This window comes from Rattus rattus, chromosome 8 (assembly GCF_011064425.1).
Source record: "Rattus rattus isolate New Zealand chromosome 8, Rrattus_CSIRO_v1, whole genome shotgun sequence".
Lineage (NCBI taxonomy): Eukaryota > Metazoa > Chordata > Mammalia > Rodentia > Muridae > Rattus > Rattus rattus.
In genome coordinates this window covers 96,979,176-96,998,497 of record NC_046161.1, presented here as the reverse complement: position 1 = coordinate 96,998,497, position 19,322 = coordinate 96,979,176, and the positions used below count along the sequence as shown (strand labels likewise).

Here is a 19,322-nt window from a genome sequence, read left to right as displayed (position 1 = left end):
ATCCTAACCCATCACGGAAGAAAGTCAGGGCAGAAACTCACGCCAGCAGGAACCTGGAGGCAGGAACTGACGCAGAGGCCATGGAGGAGGCTGCTTACTGGCTTGTTCCCTTTGGGTTGCTCAGTCTGCCTTTGTATAGCACCCGGAACTACCTGTCCAGGGACAGCACCACAGCCTGTGGGATGGGCCCTCTCACACCAGCCGGCCCTCAAGACGGACACACACAAACGTACCTATAGGCCAATCTTACAGGAGCATTTTCTCAACTGTGGTCCCATGTGGGTCTCATAGAACTCTAGCTTGTGTCAAGTTGACGTAAGTCTCGCTAGCACAATTGCCCTCCCACAACCCTCTCTGTGCATTCATAAGAATGAAAACCTTCCAGCGTATTAGAATGCCATGTTTCTTCTTCTGTGCCATGTATTATGTAGTCCTGTGATGTCTACGAGAGAAAAACCATCCAACCGTCTACAGATGGCCACACTTCGCCTGCAGCCTTGTTAACTATACTCTCAGCCATGCTGGTGCACCTTTGCATTTTTTTCTTTCAGGAAAATAAGCAGTGAGAGAAACACAGAAACTTACCATTGTAAATCCTCAGCTCACATTCAGTTTAGGGATTTTTTTATATAGATACTCCAGCAACTCCATGCTAAGCAATGGGATCAGTGATCCCTAAAACCACCTCTTTCGAACTGTATGAAGAGATTACTTGCTGGGACGTCAGGGAAATGCAGGTCACCAGTGGACTCTTCCTAACAGAGCAACTCATTAGAATCTGTGAGGAAGATCTGCTTCCCGTTTTATAACCTTGTGCGGAAAAAGCATTAAATGTGAACATCCATTATTACACGTGGTCGTTGCCAGAAATGTGGAAGTTGTTATGCTGTAGACACATAGAACACAAAGCTAGTTAGCAGATGACAACATTCCCTGGACAACCTCCCCAGAAACATCACTCTTAATTAAGTAAGGACCCAGCGATGCACAGCCAGACCATAAAAGCGACTGGAGCATGGAAACCCATTCTTGTGAGAGATGAGCAAACCTGGCCCTGAAGCCTTCTGGACCCCACTCCTATCCCGGGCTCACTTTTCCTTGCCTGGAAAGCAATGAGGCTGGCTTATGTGGTTTCTAAATTTCCTTCAGGCTTATTCTGTACCATGGCTGGCAGTAAGAAAAATCCTTGCGGCCTACTCCCCCGCTGTCTGTCCCACACTCTCAGAGCTGACTGACTTGGTTTCTAGTCACTCTTCACAGGAAACCATTTGCACAATCTATGAATGAATCAGATGCTGCTCAAGATGGTGAGAGGAAGCAGAGCATTGCGTCCCACTGCACGAAGTCCCCATCTGTGTCACTACAGCGCCTGTGCCCCTCACCACCCAACCTCCATCTCCGTCCCCTTATGACACATCATGCTTGCTTTTTTTTTTTTGGTTCTTTTTTTCGGAGCTGGGGACCGAACCCAGGGCCTTGCGCTTCCTAGGTAAGCGCTCTACCACTGAGCTAAATCCCCAACCCCCATGCTTGCTTTTATTGCTTTTTGCTTCCCCGCCTTTCTCTGGAGTGCTCTGCTCCTTGCTCTGTGGATCTGAGTCTATAAATGTAACCTAAATCTTCAGTTTTCACAAGAGCTTCAAGCCTTTACCTCTAACCCAGGCAGGATAGCCAGGCAAAGAAAGCAGTGGGCACCTGGAGAGGAAGCTAATGAGCACAGACTCGTCCATCTGCTCTGTGCAAGATAAAAAACGGGCAGAGATAGGGCCAAGTCTTAGGGAGACACCCTCCCCCTTCCTCCCATTCCCCTCCTTCCTTGGTCTGCCAGATAGAGCATAGCCCACTGTGTAATTGCAGATGGTTACTTCAAGACCATTGGATCTCATCCTGTGCATCAAGACCCCTTTGGGGGTTGAATGACCCTTTCACAGGGGTCATCTAAGACTATTGTTAAATGAGTATTTACAGTGTAATTCATAACGGTAGCAAAATTACAGCTATGAAGTAGCAACAAAGATAATTTATGGTTGAGGGTCAACCCAACATGAGGAGCTGGACTGAAAAAGTTGAAGCACTAGGAAGGTTGAGAACCACCGTTCTAGACAGTCTTGCAGCCCTTGGGGCTCTGAGTCTCAGTTCCTAAAAGGACAGTTCAGATGCCCTGCCAGGGTCCAGTTGGTTCTAGTCAGAGAAATGATGTAACCCTACATAACCAGGACGTCTGTGGTTGCACCTCTATGGATTAAGTGTGGGACTGAGACTCGCCAGGGAGAGAGGAGAGCTACTTACTTGAGAGTCTAAGAATGATTCAGTGGGAAATAAACATCATCTGACCGTCACATCTTAGCCACAGGATAGGATCACTATAATTTTTCCTCACCTATTAGTCATCTCACAGTTGACAGGCAAGTTTGCTAATCTTGGTCACTTGGGGCATCCTTATCTGCTCTTCTTGCTCCCTGAGCTGACCCTGGCTTAGTCACCAGTCACTCATCAGTGTTCAGGTGGGCCAAAGATATGGTTTGCTTGAAACACTGTGGATGCTCTAAAAACCACTGACAGTGCAAAGTCACTTCTGCTAGCGCACAGCCAAGACTGCATCCTCTAGCTCCCTAGACGGGCTACTGATGGTGCTGCTGCCGTGGCAGGACCGGGATGTTTCAGGGAAGAAAGCCACTTAGGCCTGGGCCTGAGACAGCTTCTGTCACACCTAGTTCATGAGAGAATAATAAAGCAGTGTCCTGGCTTATTTTGGTTGTCAACCTGAAGTGTAAAGAGTGGCCCTTGGTTTCCTAGTCCCCTGGGACTTGGTGTGAGGTGCAGGGATAGGGATAGGGGTAGAGGGGATGGGGGGCACAGGGTCTCATTCTTTTCCATAACTGACTTGAGTGTAGGCAGTCTCTCTTGACCGGTGTTCTTTGGTTCCTCTATATGAAGAAGAATAAGGACGGGGAATTCCCCTGTTTGGCTGAGTGATATAGTTAGGAAATGTTTTATGCTCTCTGCTGACCCATGTCACCCACCGTGTGCCACTGACCTATCCACGTCACCCACTGACAGCTTCACAGTGGTGATCTCTGGACATTCTATTAGACACAGTAATAGAATTCCCCTTTGACAGCTAAAGGAAGAATGGAGGGTTAAAACCAGCCAGGCCACCTCCCAGCGGCCCTGTGGGTTTGCCCTCCTATGACCTCAGCTCTCGAACTGGGCTGGAAAGTTCCAACATCCCAACCCGCTAAGCAGTTCTCTCTCTTGCTTCTGCTTCTTCCAGATTGATGACACTGGTACATTCCAAGTCCTTGTGGTTCCCTCCAGGCCTGACCAAGTGCCAGCGTTAGAGAGACTCCAGCGGTGCACTTTCTGCTATGGTGAGACCCACGGGGAGAAGTGAATTTGATCAGGCCTCAGTGCGTTGAGTCACCATTGGCAAGGGCAGCTGGAGCTTGGCCATAGGGATAGGCACAGCCTAGGGCAGACCTCGGGACGCACAATGGCTCTTCCACACATGGAGCCTCTCAGCTCAGCCTGCAGGGCCCTTCCGATGCACCCCAGCAGGAAGACTCTCCTCCTCTACTTTAGTGCAGCTTCCAGGAAACAATAATAATTGAAAAGCAAAACAAAAGCCTTAGCCTGTCTCCTTGACACACAGACACACACACACACACACAAACACACAAAATACACACACACACACACACACACACTGGCCCCAAAGGCTTTGGAGCAACCTGGCACCTTCCTGGTTGGGGAATTATTTTTCAGTGCAGTAGGAGTTGAAAACAGAAACTCATACATCTTCATTCAAGAGTCTTCACAGACTCCCAAGAGTTAGGCAACAAAAGGATTCGCAGTATCGATTGTGGTGCAGCCTGTTGCTCTAGCTGGAAACAGTCTCTCTCGTCTTCTGTCTGATGTTCCGTAACCATGTGGAAACCACTGGGGTTGTAGGTGGTCACGACAGCGGGCAGTTACCCCGTTTCTGCTACAGTCAGTGCACTGTTTGATGCCAACTACTGTGGTGACAATTCAGGCTTAAGCTATTGGGATCCTTAGGTTCTAAGCACAGGTTTAATTGGTTTACATAAATTGTGTCTACCTTATAACCACACTGGAATGTTTGAACTATTATTAGTAATAGTGTACAGATGAGGGAGGTCAAATTAAGAGAGATGTGGTATTTTCCTCAGGGTCCCACAACCAGATCAAACCCAGGAAAGCTGGCTCCGAAGTGCTTTTAATTTTTGTTGAATAAGAGTCTCCTTCTGTTCCCTGAAACCCACCATTCAGACCTGGAGAAAGACAGTATGATGCCATTTCCATGTGTACCAGTGGGATGCTGGGGTTTGCTATGTAGATGACCTCACATGGAGAGAGGGATTCTGAGAAGGGGGCAGACAGTTCCTTTTCTGTGCCCCTCTACAGCCCTGGATTCAAGCTTTCTGCACGCACCCTCCAGTCCTGTGGATTGTACTGGGAATTCTGGGATCCCGGTGCTCTCCCTCACAAAAACTGGTGAAGTGCTAAGATTCAGTTTGCTCTTAGGTGCGGCCCTGGACATGTCCGCTCCAACAGTGTGCTGATGTGTTGCAGTCGGTAACTGCACATACGTGACTAGGGATAGACTTTTGGCTCTGTGCCTTGGCTTAAACCCTTGTTTTGTCTCACAGGCATATAATGGAAGATATTTTGGCTGTCATTTCCTGCAATTAAAAACCCCACAAAACAGAGCAAACGGGCAGCCTGCTGTCCCCGATTAAAGAAACAGCTCTGCACACAGGTGACTATTCCGTCATCTGACCATTATTCAGGGTTATAAAATTTCACTAAACCTCAGTAAGGGACTTAGGCACAGCCATTTTTACTGAGTCCATGAGCAATCAAGAAGATGAGAAGTTTGCTGCATGGGGCTGGGGATTTAGCTCAGTGGTAGAGCGCTTGCCTAGGAAGCGCAAGGCCCTGGGTTCGGTCCCCAGCTCCGAAAAAAAGAACCAAAAAAAAAAAAAAAAAGAAGTTTGCTGCACCCACACTATCACATGCTAGCCATTAGCGCTTTCACTTAATAGTTGGTATTTATGGTCATGCTGATAGCTAAATTCTATCTGTATGCTTGTTACTCCTCCTCTCATTTACTAACAAACTAGGCAGACCCTAGCATCTGGGTCAGCCTGATTCCCAGTTAGTGACAAACAATTAGTTGTACAGAGAAACTGCATTGAGGCCTAGCAGTGACTTGTTCAGAGGCGACATGTTCCTTATGTGATAAAACCAGAGCTGGGCATCCCAGCTCTCAGGTGAAGGGGCCACCCTGCGACCTCATGTGTGCTTATCTCTAACAATAAGACAGTGCAAGCTAGCTCAGCAGGTAAAGGGGCACGTCCCCAGACATGACGACTTGGGTTCACTCCCAGGACTCGTGCAGAAAGAGGAACCTTGCTCTTGAAAATCCTCCTCTGCCTCTACACATGTGCTGGGCTATGTGTACCCATGTGTATAACAGATAAGTAAATGTTAAAAAGGAAACACCACTGACTTCATATACAGAAACTTCTAGAAATATGGTGCATCCATTGTGAACGACTTACTTCCCTGCTTCAGCGGGTTCTATGAAAATAGATTAAGTGAATTCTAGAATCCTCCCACTTCTGATTTATCATATTCCCCCATTCATTCACTGTGGTCACATTCAATAAAATCTACTCTGTTTTTCCTTGCTATGCACGCATAATGCACATTTATAAAAATGACTTCGCTTTATGGACGAGCATTTTTTATAAGGGGCCCAAAGTTGTGAACTCTTACTTAAATTGAAATAGAAGACACATTGCCTTTTAAAGCTTTCTGTTTAAAGCAGATGAATTTTTCACAGCTAGTGTAGTGATTAAGGCCCTTGGTTTAGCCTGTACACAATCGACACTAGAAGTGTGTTCTCTTACAGTGTGTTCTTACGTTGGGAGATGAATTGCTCACTTCAAACTCTATAAGCACAACCATCAAGGTTAAACTTCCACCAAACACAGCTTAAAAACTGGTAACGTGGACTAGAGTCAAGGACTCATGGGCTGGTATCAGATTTGGACACCTTGGTGATAAACACTTACTCTTGACATTGTCAGAGATGTAGCTATTTTATGAGCAAAGTCTATGTAGTTCCTACATGCTAAAATAGATGAGGCAGAATCTTTCCACTTCCTGTCTCTGCTTAGTAACTCTGAGTGACTTTGTTTGCAGACCTATGCAAGCCAGATGCTTCTTGTGACCAAGCCAAACCCCCCATTCAGTCCTACCTGGACGCTGCATTCCTGCTGGATAGCTCCCGGCATGTGGGAGGTGCAGAATTTGAAGACATGAGAGACCTCCTGGAGGCCCTGCTAGATCACTTTGAAATCACTTCAGCACCAGAGACGTCTGTCACTGGAGACAGGGTGGCCCTACTGAGTCATGCTCCCGTTGACTTCCTACCCAACACCCAGAGGAGTCCCGTTAGAACTGAGTTCAACCTAACCACCTATGGCAGTAAGCACCTCATGAAGAGACACGTGGAGCAAGCAGTCCAGCAGCTGAATGGAGATGCTTTCCTTGGTCATGCCCTCAGGTGGGCACTGGACAACGTCTTTCTAAACACGCCCAATCTGAGAAGGAACAAAGTCATATTTGTGATATCTGCTGGGGAAACCAGCCACCTGGATGTGGAAACCTTAAAGAAAGAGTCCCTGCGAGCCAAATGTCATGGGTATGCCCTCTTTGTGTTTTCCTTGGGCCCTGACTGGGATGACAAAGAACTGGAAGACCTGGCCAGCCACCCACTTGACCAGCACTTGATCCAGCTTGGCCGAATTCATAAACCTGACCACGGATATGGTGTAAAGTTTGTGAAGTCCTTTATAAACTCCATCAGGCGTAAGTCATAAAACCATTCCTGTACATAAGAGTCTGCTCGGTGTTCCCTAGAAGGGCCATGTGCTGTCACGCCTTCCTGGACACCTCTTGCTTGTCTTCAAGGGCATTACAGGGTCAGAGAGGAAAATATGCAATAATGGATACTGGAAGGGAGGACACTCTGGTTCCTACGCAGTTAATTTTCTGGCTCATCCTTTTTTAATGCCTCTGGTTCCTATGGAGAAGCAATCATAACAAGCAGCTGTCCACACATCTGTCTGCATAGAGAAGTGTAGTCTAGGGGTGTGAAATCACAGCCCGGGCTCGGGCTCCAGGGCAGAACCCTTGCCAGGTAACACTAGCACACTGCCCTTTGGAGAGAGAGGTTTCGACAGTTAACACACAGAAAGAGCAGCCAGAAAGAGGAAAAAAAAAAAAAAAAAAACCAACCCAGAAACAGTCCTTGGCTTGGCTTTGCTTTGACGAATTCCGAAATCTGAGCTGAGAATGTTGGGAGGTACCATTTTATTGGTTAGAATGAAAGGCATGGCTTTGCACAACTTTTTCTCAGTTTCATGACCTCGTAGGAGCCACTAGCAAGAAGAAATGGCGTCTGTAAGGAGACAAACATGGGCTGTTTGTCTTGCAATGGGCGCCCTGAGCAACAATGTGGTCCATTTTGGAGGCAGCAGGATGGCCGAGGAGCCATGCCTACATTCGAGGCTGAAGGGGGAAGGCGCAGTGGGAAACTAGGGAAGGCGCAGTGGGAAACTATCTGTTCTCAGAGCCTGCTGCTCTTGTCTGAGGGAGTGCAGATGAAGAAGCAGGAAGGCACAGGCCGAAGAAGGCGTGAGGGAGTGCCTGGCTAGTTCTTAAAACTGTCATTGAGGGGCGAAGTGAGTTGAGGCTGCAGATGTACTGAGTGGTGCAGAGAGACTGCTGGTGGGGGCGAGGGTAGGCAAGGTCAAATCCTACTCAGAATGAGTCTAGGACCAACACCAGCCACCAGCTGGGGCTGGTTAGACACCCAGGGTTCAGCCCCACCCCAGACGTTCTGAATCAGAATATGTATCCTACCAGAGCTCCCAGGAAACCCACATACAAGAAGGTTTTGGAAACACGGGTATGGGAGTAGTGAGCCCCCCCCTCCCCGAGTGAGATTTATTTCCATAGATCTGGAACAGAAACCTCAGAGAGGAGCTAAGGGCAAGGGGTCACCCTGAAAGAAGCTTGTTGTAAGGGTTGAACAGAAGGCCACTTGGTAAGTCTTTGGTAAACTCGAAAGAAACATGCTTGATGGCCCACAAGGCTTGGGGGCAAGACTTGCCCTGAGGTTTCCTTCCTGGTATCCCATAATTCTTCCTGCCGCTCATGCCAGGGCATCCAGCCACGTGATCTAATGAGGCAGCTCCTCCCTCTTAGGAAGAAAGCAGAAATGTTTTAAGCAAAGAGCAGGTAGGACTCAGGGGAGATAAAGAAAGTGCCCTGACGTATGAGCATGACGCAGCTGCCTGCCCCATTTCCAAAGCTGTGACACCTAGAAAGCGCCATCTTTAAAATACAGCAGTAAAACTGCAGGAAGTCACTCCTTCCACAGGCCCGCATGGTCATGCCCACTCAACACGGAGTTAACTGGGCCTCCTCTCTGGGCCACTGACTGCACAGGTGTCAGGCTTAAGGAGTAGACTTGGCCAGGTCCCCTCTGACGCTTCAGAAGCCTCTCAAGTGTTTTGTGAGTCATTTGGTACACTGCCACAAAGCGGACGGCAGAACTCGGCCCACTTCAGAGCTGCACGTCCCCTAAGGGAAGCCAAGCTGCTGAATCAGCAAGCTTCCTACGTCCTGCTCAAGCGGGAAAAGGAAACCCAAAGCCAGATCTGGAGGGCGCAGCACACACCTGGAATTTTGGTTTTGGAGAGGCAGAGAGGCAGGAGGATTGCTGCAAATCCAAGGCCAGACCAAGCCACCTAGTAAAACTCTACCTCAAAACAAAAGTCATACACGAGACAGAAAACCTAAAGGTCAGGTACACAGGTACAGCACAGTATTGGGCCATATGGTAGCGTGTACTACCCTTCTTGTAACAGCGGTTTTGAAGATATCCCTTCTCTCTCTCTCTCTCTCTCTCTCTCTCTCTTCTCTCTCTCTCTCTCTCTCTCTCTCTCTCTCTCTCTCTCTCTCTCTCTCTCTCTCTCTCTCTCTCTCTCTCTCTCTCTCTCTCCTCTCTCTCTCTCTCTCCCTCCCTCCCTCTCTCTCTCCCTTCCTCCCCCCCTTTTCCCTCTCTTCCTCTCTCTCTCTCTCTCTCTCTCTCTCTCTCTCTCTCTCTCTCTCTCTCTGTGTGTGTTGCACATGCGTGGCCAAGGACAGCCTCAGGTGTCATTCCTCAGGCAGTGACCTTTGAGACAGTTTCTCAGTGATGCAGAACTTGTCAAGCAGGCTAGCTTTCTGGCCAATACATCCCAGCATCACCGGTGTAAATCCCATCTTTTTTTGTCACCTCCCCAGTGCCAGGATTTTAAGTCCCTAATACCATCCATGCCTGGCATGGTATTTGTTTAACAAATCTTTTTGACTTCATGCTTTCAGGCATGTGTAACACATTTTAAAAATCTCTGCGTTAAAAACTTTGCATTTTCAAATGGATTAAGGCATGCTTTGTCGTTATGAAAAATTAATACTCTTCCAAATGAAGTGAGGCGGCGAATTGAACCCAAAGGCACACATGTGGCTTGTTGCTAACGTAAAAGCCATAAAGGGAATACCCTGTTCCCTTTGCATTCTGATACACCACAAAAACAAATAAAAAACACTCTAATGAGTTCCTATCAAAGGCAAGAGCATTATTAGGACTGCCTGGCTTGTGTTATCTTTCGCAATGGCTGATGATGTTAGGAGCTACAGGCATTTTAGTGAAAAGCTGTTTGGACTCACACTCATACTCACTAGAGATTTCTTTTCCAAACTTGGTTTGAAACGTAGACATTTCTCACGCCCTGTGACCATCTTTTGATGGCCATTGGGAACTGGTGTGATTCTCTAGCGAGCAGACGTACTAACAGAGCGAGATCTTTACTAGAGCCTATTCTCTTTCTAGATGGGATAAACAAGTATCCACCGGTCAACTTCAAAGCCAAGTGCAGCAGACTCAGCTCGGCGGCTCCGAAGCTGTCCCCACGCCAGTTTCGAAGGTACGTTCCCCATGCGGCTGTGACGTCTTCGGTAGATGTGCCATCCTCGTTATCCATTTCCTCCTCCTCCTCCATCTCGCCCCTCACCCATTTTAGCCAGACAGGAACTTGTATAGCGTACTAAAATATGAATTGAGGGAACAAGAGGTCTGGAAACAACCAGATAGAGGGTTTTTCCTCTTTTAAATGAAAATTCCAATTGTTGAAACAAAACACCCAGTGGGGCACCCCAGTGGTAGTGAGCATGCCCAGTGGCCAGACCTTGCGTTTTAAACAGCATTGTATACTCAAAGGAACTGGAGTTTCTTGGTGCCTAACACACCCAGGATCTGGTGAGGAAAGAACAACTCTAGACCAAGACAATGGAGGTGCTCCAGGAAGCAAAAACATAGTTCAAAACACCCAAAACCACCAACCAGTGCCATGTTTAGAGGATGAGATGGTCTGACTCCCATGGGCCCAATCTTGGACAGTAAGTCCAGAAAGAAGGAAGGTAAGTGATTAGAAGGCACGGAGTGACTGATTTAATGTGTTGCTATTTGTTTGCTATGCCCAGGAGCATAGGCATGTGTGAGGTCAGAGTATAACTTCGGGGAGCTGGGTTTCTAGTGTGCACTGTGGGATCCAGGAGCCTCCCTCAAGTTATCAGATGTACAGAGCTGGTGTGGCATGGCTTCTGAGGTGCGGGTGTTATGAGCATTCTGTGCATGCTAAGGTGACAGAGTGGGACACACAGTCATCACCTGTGTGAAAGTCTTATCGGAAATGCGTGACTAGAGGATAATGATGAGATCACTGGGCAACCCCAGGTCATGGAACTGTTAGACTGTAGGCCTTACATCATGAATGAAGGGGTAAGGATGAGTTTTGGGGTGAGAGAACTAGAGACAGGGAAGCCAACCAGAGTTCTGTGAACTTTAATTGGATCATAGAGCAGAAAGATAAAAAGGCTAACATAACCATGATCTGGAGGACAACTGGGGAAATTTGAGTATGGACAGTACGTTGATGTGATTGGACTGCATGGGATTCCTGGTGTGCAGAAGAGAATGTCTTTAAGAGAAATTTGATAAAGGACTTAAGAACACCACGTAAGATGGTTGCAACCAAGGTATAAATGACTTTCTCTTTCTGTGTGCGATGTGCATGAATGTGTACACATGTATGCACATGTAGAAGCCTGAGGTCAAGTGTCTTCCCTGATCAATCTCCTCATGTATGTGGCATACTCCCTCCCTGAGGCAGCATGATGCCTTAGCGATCTGCCTGGCAGGCTTGCTTCAGGGATATCATCCTCGCCTCCTGCCATGCTGGAATGACAGGACTGCAGAACCCACCTTAATGGGTTCCGGGGATCCGATTCCAGTCCTTAAGTTATATGGAAAGCTCTTGGCCCACTGAGCCATCAGGTAGCTAAGCTAGGAGCATTTCTTTGGTAACACCCAGCTGCAGGCCATGACCGAGCACCATCGCCTGGCTCATGCTTAGACAGACACCATTAACAGTAGGAAGACTTGGTGTGTGTGCATGCTGTATGGTCATCGGAACTGGGCTGGCATTGGCAGTTTCAGTTTGAGAAGCTCTTGCCTGGAGAATCTGGCTTCCCTCCGGCCATGAACCAAGCAGGGGAACTGTCCAGCAGCAAATGTTTCCTGAAGTCCAGCCTGAAGCGGCACTGAAGCAAGTCCAAGAGGAGTAGGGCTCCCCCTGGTGCAGGTGCCTGGCACTGTTTATATGTGACCGGACTGATCCTTGGGCGGAGGCAAATGTGGCAGCTTCAAGGAACTATGCTGGGCTGCACATCTAGGCTTAGCTCGCTGTAACTGCTGTTAGTTTTGAATTCGGGTTTTCTAAGTGATGGAAAAATAAATCCCTCACTAGGGCTCGGAGCCTCTGTTCACTTGAAATCTACCTACTGCTGCCTCCCCAAGACTCACCATTCCAGTCACCAAGCATCTTCTGACTCCACTGGCCTCCCTCTCCCATTCCCTTCATGGGAGGCCATCCCTACCTTTGCCTTTGCTCATCTGCACCCAGTTGTCCTAGCAGGAAGGTGGTGGTATTCTAAGGCACTGTCTCCAGCGGCTAGCTAACTGACGAAAGGGCCCAGCTTCTGGGAATCTGTCTAGAAGCTGGCAGGCCAAGCCATAGGATGGGGTCACCAGAAGAGATACTCTTCATGACAGAGCCCAACATCAAAGACAAACGGAAAACTGTCATGGCCAGGGAGAGACGAGCAGTCATAGAAGAAAATGATTTTCTTCTGTCTCTGATACAAGGGTTTAAGTGTTCATCCCACCGACTTCACAAATTTGCAGCCAGCTCCGACTGCAAAGGCGCGGGCGTCAGTGCCAACCTACACACTCAAGAGGCAATTTTAGAAACTGCTTTGTTTGAAGAGCAGCATGAGAGGGAAGACAGGATCCTCGGGGCGTTTAACCAGGGATTTCTCCTTCCCCACGGTGCCCTCGATACAGAGGTGGCTCAGCTTCTCCTATGAATCTCAAGTGGCCAAGTGGCTGGGGCATCTAGGAACTGAGATGTGAAATCTTCAGTGCTGTCCCTGAACCCCCGATGGTGTAATCGCCCGGAACTCACCAGGCCTTCTCTGAGTAACTGAAGATTACGATGAGAGCAATCACCGCTGCTTCTGAAGCTCCCCGCCTGGGCCTTTCAAGAGAAGCGAAACAGAAAGGAACAGGGGATTGAGGAGATTGCCTGCTAGGCACAGGGGCCGGATAGATGAAATGCCATTCTGAGAATGCTGTGTTCGGGATTATGCTGTGGGTTTGAGGAAACGTGCGGAAGCTGGTCTGTAGCAAATGGATGAGAAAGGCAGGGACTCTTGCCACAGGCAACCAAGACAGATGGCCAGAAGGCGAGACTACAGGACATTTGTGTAAGCACTCAGCTCTGCTCCAAGACAGTGAAAGACACAAAGCCACCTACATATTGTGCTGGAGTCCAAAGCAGAGACAGGCAGAGCTGGTGGATATAGGAAGCCACACCTGCTGCACGTTTGCTTTACAAAGTACATTTTCTGGATGCACGATATGTACGTACACACGCACACACACACACAGACAACACACACACACAGACACACACACAGACAGACACACACACACACACAGACACACAGACACACAGACACACACACAGACACACACACACAACACACACACACACACACACACACACACACACACACACACACACACACACACACACACACACACACGGATTTAGAAATAGAAGCAAGCTTATCTGTGCCATTCCATCCCACTGCCCCGGTCAGGAAGTATAGCATGGCTGCCTCCTGATTATCTACACAGATGGAGGAATCTGTGACCACAAGGAGTGGAAATCTACGGTCAGTACCCGTCCTTTCCTGTTTTATCTAGAACATGCCACATCTTGCTTTCTATGAGCTTTACTAGAGTGAGGCTCAAGTTGAAAATCTGAATTATTTTATCCTTATTTCTGCCTTGAATGCCTGTTGTTGGAGTTACCAACCAGCATTCTCCCAAATAATACACGATAGGAGAAAAAAACAAAAGCCCAGGTAGTCAAGTGATGCTTACTTAAGACCCTTATTAATTGCTTTTCCAATTACAAATGCCCATCTGTAACAGTAGAAAAAATACACCTCAAAGATAAGACATGGGCCCAGCACATAAAGCACTTTTGTGTAAACACTGAGGACCTGAATTTGGATCCCCAGACCCCAGATAAGAGGCAGGTGCAAGGACACCTGGAGCTCACAGGCCACTTATTACAGCCAGCTATCTCAAACAAAAGGTGACGGTGCCTGAGGACCAATACCAGGTGTCCTCTGACCTGCACATGTGCACCCACAGGTATGCACACACAGGGACACACATAACCACTCCCAAACAAAACACCACAAAGAAGAGGCTTTTAACCTGTGGAAAAGGTGCTAGGGTTGGGCTTAGAAGTAGTTGCCAATAATATATTTTTAATTATATGAATGTATATCTTCATGGTGGATGTGTGCATATTGAGTATGGTGACTTCCAAGGCTGGTGTCTGATGCCCTGAGCTGCGGTAAGATGGGTAAGCTGCCCTACATGGGTGCTGGAACCAAACTCTGTCACCTCTCCAGCTGTGTTTTCCTTACACCTAAGGGATGAGACGGAATCAAAGAAAGGAGGGGTGGGGAATGAAACACAGATGGGCTGGCCAAGCCTGAGAACAGTGCTCTTTAGACTCAGGAGAAATCCTTTCAGGGAGTCACGATCCTTTTGGGAAGTGGCCACTGGATAGTGGGTCTTCTACAGTCCCGTGGATGGCTGCACAGCCAGGTGCATGCGGGGAGCACTAACTGAACTCAGGTTATTAATGAAAAAAGGACATTAAGTTGGGGATGACAGTGGGCACTTGAGGAAACTGGGTAGCACTGGGCAAATACGACAAAAAGCCTTGTATAAAAATAAGAAAATTTAGGATTTTAGAGAATTTCAGACATGAGTACTGAATCTGCATCACTTTACACCCCCAACTCCTTCTGTATCCCCCTCCCAAATTCATGATTTATTGTTACACGAATCTATACATTTGCATATATGTATTTACACACACTCGCACGCACGCGTGCAAACGCACGCACGTATATAGCCTCTGGGTCCATTTAGCCTGACCCATCTGTACATGTATCCCGGGCTGACCACTTAGGACAGGGCAGCCTATGCAGGAGCTTGTTACTTCTGTCCGTCCCCGTCGGCCGTGTCATCACGGTGGACTGATCCATGAAGCATACTGCTCAGAGTTCACGGGTGTTCTCCCCGCCATGACTGGGGACACTGTGAAGTAGCAGGCATCCTGGTCCTCTGGTTCCTAAACTCTTTCCACCCTCTGTCACAGTGTCCCTAAGCAGTGCAGGGAATGCACTGCAGATGTGTCAGTTGCCACAGTGTCCCTAAGCAGTGCAGGACTGCACTGCAGACTTGTCAGTTGTGGTTGGCACTTCAGAGACACGTATTGTCTGTACTTTGAGCAGGTCTCTGTTGCAGAAGGAGGTTTCTTTGGTGAGGCTGGAGAGATATGCCTATCTATGGGTATAAAGACAGTTCTTAGAATAATTAGGAACTTTATTCACTTGGGGAAATGGCAGCAGAAGGCTCTCTAGAGTCTATGGCCTGTCCAGTAAACCTGGGTAGTTGGTCAGGTTTACAGTAATATCGAGCAGGCCTTATGACCGAATAGAGCTACAACAAAAGGGGTCACTATTGCACCTGGGGGATATCTTGCTTGGTCATTGTGACTTGTAGGCTTTATACTGGATAGGACTACTGACTGCTCCTCTCCCTTGGCAGCTTACAAACACCTTTAAATACTTGAGGCAGGCTGCGTCTAGATCAGGTCCCCCAATTCCTCTAAGTGACCCTGTCCACGGTGTCTTCAGCAATAGGCTCTTACCTTCAGGTTCTCCAAGGCAACCAAGAGCAAGGGCAACAGCCCACATTGCCATGGAAACTTCTTGAAGGGGAGGTTTCCTAAGCCTGGCACTGCAGGTTTTGCCAGATGAGGGCATGGCTCTTGGGGACAGCATCATCACCTCATGTATTATACCATCAAAAATAGATATGCACACATAACGTGTATATGTACACACACAGATATATGTAGGTACACACGTGTATGTATGCACATGCATACCTTTATTTTTAAAATACATTTATGAAATGTTTCTATATGGCTTTTTCGAAATTCTTTAGTGTTATCTCTCTTCCTCCTTTCCCCCTGTATTACTGCCACCATGATAGGCCAATATAAATCTCTACTTCAGAAAAGTTTTAAATCTACCCTGAGGGGTGGGATGAAGAAGCGGGTATAACGGTTTAGGAAGAAAGGTTACCAGGGAGCCCGTCCGGCTGGAAGGGCTCGGCCTGATGCGCTGTTCTCTTCTTTTGCTGTGCAGCTTTGTTCCGGGGCCACAGAAAGCTCTCCTCAAAGACCACACACTGGAGGCAGCAAAGCTCTTTCAAGATAAAAAACGCCTTTCAAGTATCCTGAGAAGTGGCAGGGCTGCTCTTTCAAGTCGTTCCAGAAGCACACGCTACTCCTTTAAACAGGGGAGAGAAGCGGCGAAAGCTTCTTCCAAACTCGGTAAACGAAGTGACTGAACGAGTTAGCCATGGTCACTCTTGGCCTAGTACCGGGTCCACCCCTGAACTCCGAGCCCGTAACTGGGCTGCTACCAGCATCCGATGGCTGCTCTGGAAGGGAGGACAAGCCAGAGGCGGTGGGCGGTCAGGTACCTTGACCCCCTACACTTGTGGGATTAAGATCTATCTGTATGTTTACTTGACAACTCCAGACAATTCCAGCATAATAACTATGAGGAGATGGAAGTGTACACACACGCACACACACACGCACATTTTGAAAGTTGGAGACATAATTTTGAATTTGATTTTTTTAACAGTGTATGCAGGCGGACATGGGCCAATGTAAGTGTTTAATTGCAACCCTCTGCTGTCTTCCATGTGCAAAGCCACCCTTTTAATGTGCTATCACTTAATGCTATCTGTTTCATAGGAGAACTTCAATGTGGAGTTAGCAAACGTTTACCTTAGACATGGATGCTGGCTTTATGATGTGGTTTTGGCAGTCTGACCTTCAGGACTTCATTTCAGCACAGCATTGTCTGGGGAGACTGGCTGGCCTGGGAGGGGCCTGTGCCATTGCCTCTGGCCTTCTAAACTTGTTTGCCAGGTCTGGTAAGAAGCAGAGAGTAACCCTTTCCAGCTCTGTCTTCCTAAGTTCACTGGGAAACTCAACGGATTCTCCCGGAACCCGAGTCAGACTTACGGACTGGGTTTTCTATATAGGATTTCCTGCTAAGCCGGTTCAGGGGATTTCTGGTCTTTTTTCCTTGCTTTGGTCATTTATTATGTTTTACTAACCCATGTTCCTTAGACAAGAATAGTAACCATGCATACTGTCGTGAGTTAGACTGAGTCCCTTTACCCCACTGGGCTACGGTGAACATCATGAAGTGGGACTGGGAAACTTGGAATGAAACCCAAGTGAGCTTTGGGGTGTAAGAAAAATCCCTAAATCTGGATTGAGTCTCAGAGCCCAGCCTTAAGCATTCTATGGTAGCTTTGTCTCCCTATCCCCGCCCATTTCTTTCTTCTTAGGGTAGGGGGTATTTCAATAACAGAACATCAAAGTGGCACTGTGTTGAGGCCTACCACGCAGATCTTACCTCAGTTTACAGCAATGGCACCGTCACGCGGAATGTCACTCACTGTCTTTGGGAAGGAAAGGGAGCTGTGTGTGGGAGGCAGGTACTGCCTTCAGATCTTCCTTCCTATATTCCTGTCCAGGAAATCTGGGTGGATGAGCCATGTGCGGTAACGTTTTTTTAACCCTTTGGCCACCATTCGAGGGGCAACTGCATGGCGGCAGCGTCCTGCGCCCGCTGAGGAGCAGGAAAACCAGGAGTAGCTGTCAGTTTGTACTCAGGTACACATCAGCTTCATGTCTCCTAAAGGTGCTTAGAGGCTCAGGAACATTGCCTTTTCAGTACAGAAAGTCGCTAGACAGTATGGAGAGGATTTCTAACAACAGGACTTTGCTAACTGTCTGTGGTTGAGCATAGACATTTTTCTACTTACTGTTGGAGATACTCTGAAAATATATTTTTTTTCCTGTGTTGGTTAAGTATAGTACTTTTTGCAAAAATTGCTTGGTGATTAAAATTATTTTAGCATCTTGGGTCATATTTTTAATCCTTAACAGGTTAAGGGTCTAAGAATGCTGCAAATAGTTCATTAAAAAAAAAAAAAAAAGTTCCTGGCTGAGATGGTGGCTCCTACCTTTAATCCTAGCACCCAGGAGGCAGAGGCAGGTGGATCTCTGAGTTCCAGGACAGCCAGGGCTACAGAGAGAAACCCTATGTCAAAAAATCAAAACTAAAAGTTCCTAGTGCCAGACCTGGGCCAGCAGTTAAGAACTTGCTCCTTCAGAGAGCTGGAGTTCCGCTGATGGCTTAGAGCTTCCTGTAACTCCAGCTCTGGGGGATCAAACACCCTCTTCTGGCCCTTTATGGCACTGCACACACAAGTGCAGACACACACATAAAAATTAAGAATTTAAAACACCAAATTCCTAAGTTTATGACTTCTGTCTCCAAAATAATAGAAACCAGAAAAGGCTAAGCTGAGTCTAACTTTAGTGAGGTACGTTCGTGGCAAGAAGCACAGAGGGCATTACTGGGGCTTCTTGTCTTCAACTGTAGACTGTAACTGCAGTCGATCTGGCCCCCAGTATCTCTACACTAAGCCATCAGATTGTATCTACACCAATAACCTTCTTCCAAAGAGGGCCATCTATGGGACAGGAGTGAACAATGGGCAGTAAATGGAGATCAAGACCAGTTGTCTGTCAAACGTCCCTTTATCCCTCAGTACCTGAGACACATGCCTTATCAATAGCTCCATGCCCAAGGCCCGCTCTCCATGGACAGCCCCCCAGTTCCTGTGACTCTGAACGAACTTAGCCTGCAAGCTGTACAACCAGGCAGTGGTCATGCCAAGCTTCCAAAGTCTACATGGTTCGTTAGAACCAACGCTGCCACTTTGACCATCCTGAATGACAAGCATGCCCCCATACTTCTGCAATTTAAACCTTCCAGAAACCAGGCTGAATCCTGGACTGAGCGTGTAAACTGTCAGGAACACCTGGAGTATGTAACAAGAGTGACGCAAATGTGCTGTGATGCCTAACTAGCAAGCATTCCTCAGACTCGGACCATCTAGTTGGCCAGGTCTATCTCCAGGTATTTAATTTCAAAGTGGAATATTCTGAACACCACAAACCCTTCTCTGAGAAGAAAATGAAATGTGAAGAGAACTAATCTTCATAAAAATAGAAATCTGTTAGCTTGAAAAGTTTTGCCATACTGGAAAAGCAACTGTGGGCCTTACGAAGTTTGGAATGTTTTTACCTAGAGCATTCTTCTAGCATTTAGTAAATAATTACCATTGGAAAATGTAAGGTGACAGGGACTTCTGGCAGATCCTGTGAAAATGGTATCCAGGCAGAGCCACATTGCTCTTGAGCCTGATACAGAGGAAATCAATTGTTATCAATTGTACAACAGCAGGCAGTGAACAGGAGGGACAAAAGGATACAAGTACAGAAGCAGAGTCTCAGGAGTCCTCTCTGCTGCCTAGCAACAGCCCAGGTCAGAGTTCTTCCCCAAACAAACCCCAACTCCCAGGA

At 47.6% G+C, this 19,322-nt stretch overlaps 1 protein-coding gene across 1 annotated transcript in view; it reads left to right on the top strand.

Moving 5' to 3' along the window:
* The window catches only part of Col6a6 (collagen type VI alpha 6 chain), a 96,824-nt gene extending 80,568 nt beyond the window's left edge, over positions 1-16,256 (top strand). Inside the window, exons 33-36 of the mRNA XM_032909852.1 lie at positions 3,275-3,371; positions 6,232-6,900; positions 9,974-10,067; positions 16,009-16,256. Of these exons, the coding sequence (XP_032765743.1) occupies positions 3,275-3,371; positions 6,232-6,900; positions 9,974-10,067; positions 16,009-16,213 (1,065 nt within the window). The 3' untranslated portion in view covers positions 16,214-16,256. The remainder of the gene's footprint in view (positions 1-3,274; positions 3,372-6,231; positions 6,901-9,973; positions 10,068-16,008) is intronic.
* Positions 16,257-19,322: the final 3,066 nt, after the last annotated feature.